The sequence below is a fragment of the Aotus nancymaae genome, unplaced genomic scaffold (genome assembly GCF_030222135.1).
Source record: "Aotus nancymaae isolate 86718 unplaced genomic scaffold, 86718_ANA_hifiasm-v0.15.2.pri h1tg000033l, whole genome shotgun sequence".
Lineage (NCBI taxonomy): Eukaryota > Metazoa > Chordata > Mammalia > Primates > Aotidae > Aotus > Aotus nancymaae.
Genome location: NW_026988447.1, coordinates 62,169,413 through 62,180,166, shown reverse-complemented (window position 1 = coordinate 62,180,166; position 10,754 = coordinate 62,169,413). Strand labels below are relative to the sequence as shown.

At 42.2% G+C, this 10,754-nt stretch overlaps 1 protein-coding gene across 2 annotated transcripts in view; it reads right to left on the bottom strand.

The window, feature by feature from the left end:
• Positions 1–6,373: 6,373 nt before the first annotated feature.
• Positions 6,374–10,754, bottom strand: part of SLC9B1 (solute carrier family 9 member B1) — a 106,632-nt gene continuing 102,251 nt past the window's right edge. The window contains exon 9 of one of the 2 annotated variants that reach the window (XM_064384052.1): positions 6,374–7,193. In XM_064384052.1, the coding sequence (XP_064240122.1) occupies positions 6,885–7,193 (309 nt within the window). In that variant the 3' untranslated portion in view covers positions 6,374–6,884. Of the gene's footprint in view, positions 7,194–8,695; positions 9,094–10,754 lie in introns of those variants that run through there. The other variant, XM_064384051.1, reaches the window with a different exon arrangement.

The window sequence follows — 10,754 nt, the reverse complement described above, 5'->3', positions numbered from 1 at the left end:
TATGCAGTTGAAAGAAAGCAGCATGCGGAGTTTATGGCAAACCCTATTAGAAGAATCACACGTAGTCCTGTGGGGTTCTCTAGCAGTCATGCTACCTGCAGGTAATTATATGCTGTATAAATATATAGCATAATTATATCCTTTAATAGCTCCTAGCGCACTACTGGACCTAGATAGAGATGGACTACCTGACACCAGATACTAAGTGACCATGTGGCTAAAGTTCAGACCATGAGTTTGGTTTTGTTAGATCTACCAGATCATAAGGACAGGCTGGTCCAGCAATAAATTATAATAAAATAGAATTAGCACATTGAATTAGTTCATTTTCACATTGTTATAAAGAACTACCCAAGATTGGGTGATTTATAAACAAATGAGGCTTAATTGACTCACAGTTAGCTCCCTATGGCTGGAGAGGCCTCAGGAAAGTTACAATTATGGCTGAAGATAAAGGGGAAGCAGACACCTTCTTCACAAGGCAGAAGGAGAGAGAGCGAGTAGGAAGACTGATTGTTGTCAAGAGAATAAAGCCACCTTAGGCCGACTCACTCTCCATACAATACCCCATACTCCCTGTCATAAAGGCCAATGGCTCATACTGGCTAGTCCAAGATCCCTGGGCTATCAATCAGGCCGTCCTTCTCATCCATCTGGTAGTTCCCAACCCCTATACGCTCCCTTCCCTCCTCTCTCCGGACACAACCCATTACACCGTAATAGACCTAAAAGACGCCTTTTTTACCATTCCTCTTCACCTTGATTCCCCAAATCTCTTTGCTTTCATGTGGACTGACCCTGAAAACCTCCAGTCACGACAATTTACTTGAACAGTCCTTCCCCGAGGCTTTAGAGATAGCCCCCATTTCTTTGGACAAGCTCTAGCTCAAGACCTCACCTCTCTAGACCTCTCCCCTGGCTGGCTCCTCCAGTACGAGGACACCCTCCTCCTCTCAGCCCCTCCCTGGAGGACTCTCAGACTCACACTATTACCCTTCTAAACTTTCTTGCCAGTAAGGATATCGGCTTTTCCCCTCCAAAGCACAACTCTCCACTCCAACAGTGAGGTGCTTAGGAATCCAGCTCTCCCCCAGGGCCCAAGCCATAACCCCAGCACAGGACTGATAGACAGCCTGCTCCCAGCCACCTCTAAAGGTGAAATCCTTTTTCCTAGGAGTAGCAAGCTTCTTCAGAATATGAATTCCCAATGTTGCCCTCCTAGCCTGCCCCCTCTGTGAAGCAGCTAAAGGCCCGAAAGCCCCTAAATCCTTCTCACAACACAATCCCTGGCTTCCACAAACTTAAAGCCACCCTCGTAACCGCTCCCGCTCTATGCTTGCCCGACATCTCTCAGCCCTTCATTCTCTCCACAGCCAAAAACCACGGAATAGCCCTTGGTGTCCTTGGCCAACAGAAAGGAAGTCCTCCTTCATTCACTCCTGTAGTTACCTGTCTAAACAACTAGACACACTGCCTGAAGGCGTGACCTGCCTCAACAGCAGCGGCCGCCGCCCTAGTCTTAGAAAGCAAGAAACTAGCATTCAGTCAAAACACCACAATCCACAGCCCACATAATCTACAAAATCTCTCCTCCCAAGTGCTGAGCACACTTTCTCCTTCTCGTATCCAACTACTCCGTGCCCTCTTTCTTCAAAACCCTGTTGCGCCTCTCCAAAAGTGCTCCCCTTAATCCTGCATCTCTACTTCCAGTATCTTCCTCCTCTCCCACCCACTACTGTACTGAAATCCTTGATCACCTACAGCCTCATTTCCCTAATATCTCCCTCAAACCTTTCCCCAATCCTGACAACCAGTTATTTATAGACGGCTCCTCTTCCAAGTCAGTCAACTCCCATAAAATCGCTGGGTAATTAAAGCTAAAAACTCCTACCCCCAGGAACCTCCTCCCAAAAGGTAAAACTTAGAGCTCTCACCAGGGCCCTAACCCTCTCCAAAGGCAAACAAGTCAACATTTTTACCAACTCCAAATATGCCTACCACATTCTCCATTCTCACATCACCATCTGGCAAGAGAGAGGATTTCTTACTGCCAAAGGGACCCCCATCACTAATGGCCCCCTTATTTACCACTTCCTCAAGCTGCACACCTCCTGGCTAAAGCAGGAGTTATACACTGTTGAGGACACCACACAAGGTCCGATGAAATTTCAAGAGGAAACAGAAAGGCCAACGAGGCAGCATAAGCAGCCTCCCTTTCTTCTGCCCCTGTCTCTCTCCTCCTCGTTGCCCTCACCATCCAACCCCAGTATTCCCCCACTGAAAAGACTTCACTGATAAAACAAAAGTCCACCTCCCCATTCAACCCCTCTCAGCTCCTTCCCCCAAATACAGACTGATTCTTCCTCAAGTTCCTAACTCTTAATAGTCAGTCCCGCTGCCTCTGCTCGCTTGAAGAGCCTTCTCACTTCTACAAGGCTTGAACAATCTCTCAGTCTCATTCGCTCCTCGATATTATGCTCCAACTCTACCCTTGCTTCTCATTGCTGCTCCTGTTTTTCCTTTTCCTCCACTGCCTACTCAGCCATCCCAATTTCTCAGCCCTGGGACCATATTCCCATTCGCTTTTCATACACCGTCCAAAAAGGCTCTGCCTTTGTAGACAGAGCCCTCACTCACCCTCACTGGGAACTGCCCCACTGCCCTCACTAACAGAGCTACCAAACTTCTCTCCACATATACTGCCAATACAGCCGCACAAAACTCCCTCGCCCTACTATCCAAGGTCCCATTCTTATGTATCGCCTCTGCCAACAGACACATACACGTAAGCACCATCCCTCCCTCTGCCTGCAGCTCAGCTGAAGCCATCTCTCATCCCTCTTCCCATGACTCACTCTGAGTAGATTATTCAGTTTCCCCTGAAGCTAACAGCCTCTTTACCCAGCCCCTCCACATTACCTTCCCTCCTGCTTCTCAAACATGGAAACCCCTTCCCCAGACAGGAGTTCTCAAAGGGGTCTCTCTCCTCCTCAATCTGGGTCGCTGAAGCTGAACCAAGTCCCTCCAAACGAGGAACCTACACACTCCCACACCTCTTCTCAATCCACTTGTCTGTTTGCATTAACACCGCAGGCATCTTCCTCTGCGGATCCACAACCTACTTCTGTCTCCTACCAACGGGACAGGTACTTGCACCCTAGTCTACCTTACCCCCAACATTAACCTCGCCTCTCCAAATCAAGAACTCCCGTCCCTGCTATATTCCACGCTCGCTCAAAAAAATCAGTTACAGTTCACTCCCTTATCAGTAGTCCCTGGAGTCACAACTAGTGTCGGTTAAAAGCAGGAAGCCTAGGAACCTCATTATCATATTTCCAGTCCCTCTCCCAAAACTTCCAATCGTCACTAGAAGAAATAGCAAACTCTATCAATCACCTCCAAACCCAACTAGACTCTTTTGAAGCAGTCACCCTACAAAACCGCAAAGGCCTAAATCTCCTCACTGCTGAAAAAGGACGTCTGTGCCTCTTTTTAGATGAACAATGCCGTTTCTACCTCAATGAATCCGAGTTAGTACGAGATGTTGTCAAAAAACTCAAAGACCAAGCACAAAAACTTAAAGACAAGTAGGTTCACTTGGCCCCAGCAGTTCCGTAACTCCTGGGCACCCTGGCTACAGCCCCTCCTAGGTCCTGCCATAACGCTTTTCCTCCTTCTAGCATTTGGCCCCTGCCTCTTACAACTGCTCACCCAGTTTTTACAGGACCGTATTAAAGCTTTCACCCATGGAACAATACAAGATATAATGCTGCTCCAAGAATACCAACAGCTCCAGGAATGACAATCCCTACTATCTAGCCCCCACCAAACATTGCCCCATCCAGCAAGAAGCAGCCAGATGACAACCCTCTCCTATTACCTATTAAAAGGCTGGAATGTTAGGGACAAGCTGCCTCAGAACACTCACTGCGCAGCAAGCTGAGCCCGCACCCTCACTCCGATTGCTCTGCAGCTGCATTACTGAGCTCCTATCTAAGTGCTACCATTAAGCAAAGGCTGATTACAGCCATCTGGGCCGCTCAGGGCAGGACAGGAAAACAAACGTTTGTTATCCTTACTTGTGAATTCCCGTTGTTCAGGTACCTGTAAAAACCTGTTGGTTTGTTTTTAAATTGCCACCACAAAAGTCACAGGATGATGTAAGTCTGTCACAAGTTAACAAACTATCTCTGTGCCTGTAACAAGCTGATAAATTATCACAGTCCTGAAACTCTCTTATGCCCCTCTAACTCCATATAAACCTCTCGTTTTGTAAGCTCAGGGCTGCCTCCTCTGATTATTACGGGTTAGCCCGGCAGGTTAATAAAACTTGCTTCCCTGACTTTGGGTCTACTTTCCTTTCTCTCAGCTAACCTTACAGGCTTGAGTATGGAGAAATTGTACTGCATTACAAAATTAGGGACAAAGAAAATGCAGTGTTCAGTTCTCCATTGGATCCTGGCTTTTAAAAATTGCTATAACTGGGAAACAATTAAGAAAATGTGAATCAAAGGGTGTAATTATGCAAACCTGGATGGTATATATATTTTTGAGACAGAATCTCACTGTGTAACCCAGGCTGGAGTGCAGTGGTGCAGTCTTAGCTCACTGCAACCTCAGCTTCCCAGGTCTAAGCAATTCTTGTGCCTCAGCCTCCTAAGTAGCTGGGATTACAGGCACCTGCCACTAGGCCCAGCTAATTGTTTCTTTTTGAGACAGAGTTTCACTCTTGTCACCCAGGCTGAAGTGCAATGGCATGGTCTTGGCTCACTGCAACCTCTGCCTCCAGGGTTCAAGCAATTCTCCTGCCTCAGCCTCCCAAGTAGCTGAAATTACAGGCACTTGCTATTGTGCCAAGCTAATTTTTGTATTTTCAGTAGAGACAGGGTTTTACCATGTTGGCCAGGCTGGTCTCAAACTCATGACCTCAAATGATCCACCCACCTCGGCCTCCCAAAGTGCTGGGATTACAGGCATGAACCACCGAACTTGGCCCTATATATTTTCACTTATGTATTTTTATAAGGAAAATCAACTGTTTCAGCACCACTACTGAGTATCAATTGTTTCCCCTACTTGAGCTGCAGTGCCAATATCAATGGCCATATCCCACTTATCAAATTTCTATATATGCTCCATTTTAATCTTATGGGACCACCACAGTGTAGATGGTTGACCAGTTGACTGAAATCTGTTACCTGGGACATGACTGTGTTTATATTTGAAAATATTTGGGAGTTGAGTAATTTTAAGGAATTACTGATAACTTGATGTGAAAGGATAAGGGAACTGGTTATGCAAGAGAATGGCCTTAGTTTTTGAATATGCATTCTTAAGTATAAAGAGGCAAATTAGCATGATGCCTATAATTTCCTTTTAATTCGAATTGAAAAATTACATAAAGAAAACCTGGCAAAGTATTAACAATTTATTGGATTTAGGTGGTGGTTATGTGGGTGCCCATTTTTTTCTACCTTTCTGTGGGCCCCAATGTTTCATAATTAAAAGGGAAAAAATGAGGTCACGAGAGAAGGTACAATTAAACCTTAATGGGGCCCCTCTCCCTGGCAGTCAGTGCTGAGAGTGTGGCGTGTGTTCTCCAGGGTCAGCACATATTCATTCTCTTGAAAAATCCACTCCCCCGAAAAAAATCCTATGAAAAAACCTTTTTTAAAAAGGGTTTCTCTTTTAACACCCTCAACCCCTGCAAAACACTTGACCAAAAACATCCTTGTCTCCACTGCCAGAGGCTTTTTCCTTTTCCTCTTGTATAAGATAACCCAGTGAAGCAGCCGAGAGTAACCCACCTGCCCCCTCGCGGCTCCGAAGCAACTTCAGGAAGGAACAGGATCCCGAGGCCTGGACCCTAAACCCTACACCGCCACCCTCGTCCCGGCCGGCTGTGGGCCGCAGTTCCTCGGCCGTGGTGTAGTTCTGGATTCCAGGTGATTTTGCGTCTCTGCGCTGGCTCAGGCTTCCGCCCCAGCCCTCGCTCTCCTTTCACGGAAAGGTCGCAGCCTGTTGCCCTGCCCGCAGACAGGTACGGAGGTGAGCCCAGCGCCCAGCGCCCCAGCCATCCGCTGGCCTGCACCGCACGTGACCAGGCCTGCTGGCCAGTCCTCTTCATCCCGGGCTACAGGAACCAGATCACTGGCGCTCCTTGGGAAAGGCAGGATGTGGAACGTGCTTAAGACGCCGTGAATTTTGATGTTATAAAAGACTAGCCAATACACACTAAGTGGTCTCAGCGTGATCCATCGCCGCCAAAAATGGAGTGGGCAACATATTTATCAAAAATTTGGACAAATCTGTTGATGATAAAACATTGCATGATACATCTTCTGCTTTTGGTAACATCCTATTGTGGTAGAAAAAACCAGGTTCTTGTCACAGGACCAGGAAAAGGCATGCAGACACTTTGAAGAGTGACGGGGAACGTAATCTATTGGGTGGAAAGGCAAAAGGGAAAATAACAGCAAAGTGAGAGAGTCCTGCTAGCGGGTTTCCTGCATCACAGATTGAATCCCAGGTCACCACATAGAAACAGGAGAGGCCAGGATCCTCCCCACTGCAAACGGCACAAACTTCCCGAGGCTCCACCCGGTACTCCCACTGTGTAGGTGGGCATTGTTCAGAATCAGCGGGGAAAGGACGGCTTCACCCAGGGCGTGCAATCCAATCAGACTTCAGGTGCTTTCACATCAGGTGCTTTGTGGTGGAAATGGTTTCAAGGGGGATGGAATTGTACATTTTGAGACACAGAAGCAGCTGAACGATCTATTAAAAAATGAATGCTTCTAAATGATAGCAAAGTCTTTGTTGGATTATTTAAGTCTTGTAAATAATGAGAAGCAGAACTCAAGAGTTAAAAAGTTCACCAATGTTTACAGGAAGATTTTTGAAGACATGGATGGTGAGTGCCTTAAAGATCTCTTTGGCAGCTGGGCGCGGTGGCTCACGCCTGTAACTCCAGCACTTTGGGAGGTCAAGGCTGGCCGATCACCTGAGGTTGGGAGCTCGAGACCAGCCGGACCAACATGGAGAAACCCCGTCTCTACTAAAAATACAAAATTAGCCGGGCGTAGTGGCTCATGCCTGTAATCCCAGCTACTCGGGAGGCTGAGGCAGAAGAATCGCTTGAACCCGGGAGGCGGAGGTTGTGGTGAGCCGAGATCATGCCATTGCACTCCAGCCTGGGCAACAAGAGCAAAACTCCGTCTCAAGGAATAAATAAACAAATAATATAAAATTTTTTAATTATATGTTTTTATTAAAAGTTTTATAAGTAAAAAACTTAAAATTTCAATTAAATCTGCAACACTACCTTAAAAAGGAGACTTTCAGTATAATAAACATATATGACAGACTCCTTAGAGAAAATTCTATAAAGAAAGAATAAAAAGAATAGGTACAATTTTCCTCCTAATCAAGAACAAAATTCCTAATCTTTTATTAACATCAACTCTCTACTTTGAAGCCTAATCCTCTTATGAATGTAAAATACTGTCTTGTAAATGTAAATATATTTTTATTTTCTTATAAGTGACAATGAGATGCCCTCATGATTTAAATATTATTCAAAACAGTGGCACAGTTTAAATTTTTAGAATTCGAGTACTAGAATTACAATATTTGAAAGTGGAGTCTGTGCTATGTTCTAAAAGTATAGAAGAAAATGTCACTAAAACAGTAGTGATTTCATCTTTTCCCAGAGTGTATTTTCTAAGAGTTATTTCCCAGGGGGTTTTAGAACTTTTCAAAGTTTTAGTGATATATTCTGTGAAAGCCCTTAGTCTTAATAGGAATAACACATAGTTTTGATTGCCTTAAATTTTAATTGCTTCACTTGGCAAATTTATGTGTGAATTTCATATTCTGTGGTATTTTAATACCTTGCTTGTGTAGAAGAATAAAAAGAGGAGCGAAAGTAACATTCAGTCCTTGCATTGAGCTTTTGCCAAAGAAGTCTAAACGATTTCTACGATGCCATTTAATAAGGCCATTTGAGAAGCTTTTATATGACTCTTACAACTTTAAAATAGAGTCTTGAAGTTAATTAAACCTCACTTTGCTTGTGATGAGTTCTACATTAACATGGCAGAATTAAAAGGTAATTCTATATTACTAAGGAAAAGAAACTGCCATATGACAATAGTTCCCAAATTTTTCTATTTTTGCAGGCTGCCTTTTATGCCTAGATTTAAAAATACTAATTAAAAAATATAGTTTATTTCCATTTGTGATTTAATTTTATTTCTATAAATAAAAACTATAGATAGTGTTTCATCTAAAAACTGCTAAACCAGACTTTCATTTTAAAGGCATGGCAGGAGTAAGGAAAGGCTAACCTGGTTCAATTACTTAACATGTTATTGATTCAGGTAGTCACCAAAACCAGAATTTAAAATCTACTTTTAGTTAACTCATTTAAAGTTGATGTGTTTTATTCCTTTTTTTTCCTTTTTGTGGCGATCTTTTTAACTGAATGACTGGAAGTCATGGGGAGTTCTACTCATCCTAGGCTATCTTACCAAGTTCAATATTCAAAGCTTTATCTTTCTGCCACTAAGTTTAATTTTACATTAAGCTCAGTTTGTATTATGATATCAAATTCAGCCTGAGGGATGACTTTAAACTTTCCTAGGGTATTTACAGATTTAATTTGTTCTTACAGTATGTAAATACCAAGAGAGCATTCCATTTAATATTATTTTTATTAAATTAACTTTGGAGTAAAAGATCCAAGAAAAGCCCTATACTGAAATCACATGTTTAGTAAATCCTGGATTCTCTGTATAGTCTTCACATATTTCTACTTTACAATTCTCGTGAAATAATTCATTAAAAGAAGCAGGCAGATAATGACAAGTAAACTTTTTAATTATGTTCTAAGGTTGACAACTGCAGTTTTATTTGGCTTGGATCATAATGGCGTGTAAGCATTTTAGGCCCCAGAATGCCAATAAGTAGAGCTCCATTTGGAGCTGTGATCAAGATGGCTAAAAATGCTACTGTCATCACATCTTTCGAATATGATTCCAAGTGGGGTGCGGAGATTCCTGCTGTTTCTAGAGCCAGAGGACCTAATACAGCCTGCATTTAGGGGCAAAAATGGGGCATAAAGAAAAATGTTAAACTGAGTAAATATATCATATAAAAGGCTCTGTTAAAATAAAATCTAGTACTAGACTATTTTTAAAAAAAACAAAAGTACTCAGTAATTTTCATAAGTTATTCATCAATTCCCTGTTCTTCTTAGATGTGGAGGAAGGGTACAATATTGACACATCAGCAGGCAAATATTTTTGGGCTGATTCTCTGCTCTTGTCCTCTCAGTTTTCCTCTATGCAAATACGTCTTCTGAGTGTTCATGTTGCCCTCATAACACCAGGAGTTCTAACAAAACCAGTTTTGCTTAGTTGCCTTTACCATGTGCCAGTGGTTCTTGCCTATAACAAGACAACATACAATCTTAAGGTTTCTTATGGTTCTCTAGGATTTGTTGCCCTTCTTCTCGTTGTTCTCTCTATTCGGGGGCACTGTGTTATAGCACAATTGACAGCAGGCTTGGAATCTAGCAAACTGGGTTTGAATTCTGTTTTTGCTGCAACCAGGCTAGTGATCTTGCACAAATGACTCAAGCTTTCTAAACTTCTACTTACTTACTTGTAAAATGAAGAAAAAATACTTATCTTACTGGACGGTTGTGAAAATTAAATATGAGAATGCAAAGAACACCTGGCACACAGTAGGTATTCAGATAATAGTAAGTTTCTTTCTCCCCAACTCACTCCTCATCCCCTGCCAGGTCAGAGAATGAATTCCCTTGAAGTTTTTGTTTTAAAATGACTCTACTGGGTCACAAGTTTTTTTTTTTCCCCTAGTTGCTGTCTATCACATTATTTTTAATAACATAAAGCAAATTTCTTGCTAACCCTCTTTCTTTGTGTTTAATAATCTAGGCATGAAATTGCCTTAAAATTTGGGGAAATTAAATACCAACATATAACACATTTTCTATGGAGTTGCAAAGTAACAACATAACAGTAGAAACATTACCTCCGATATGGAACATTATGCGAAAAGAACCCCTCAATTTAAGATCAATTTCTATATCCTAAATCAATAATTTAAAATGGTGTCATTTGTATATAATAACTTTTAATGTACTGAACACAAGCCAGTGTGCTGGAGGATGCAAAGAAGAAAAAGATAATCAGGGAGAAAACCAACTCTAAAGACCCTTACAGTTTAGAAGAGGATTTGAACATAAAAGAACTGCAAAGAGAAAAAACAAAAAACAAACCCACTGACTTTTAAGAGATGATGATGATGAAACTAGAAATACTATTTATATAGTTATATGGCATTCATCATATAGCAGATATCATTCTTAAAGCTTTCCCTTTAACAACTCATTTAATTCTCATGACAACCTTATTATGTGAGGACTATTATTAGATCATAAATGATTTCCTCCTAGTGACTGAGATTTAATATTATTTCTTTAAAAGAATCCAATTGCCAACCTGATCTTACATTTGTAAACTAAATTCTTTCTTTACTCTCCTAGTAGCTTCTATTTTTCCACTCTAATTTTTATCAGTAACTCTAAACTGAGGAATAAGAGAAGGAGCTGAACCCTAGCCAATTTTATTTCAGCAGCAGAGAATGGCAGAAGAGGATAAAGGTGAAAATAATTTAAAATTAAAATTTAAAATATTTGTTGATCTTATTTACTTGTGACATTATCA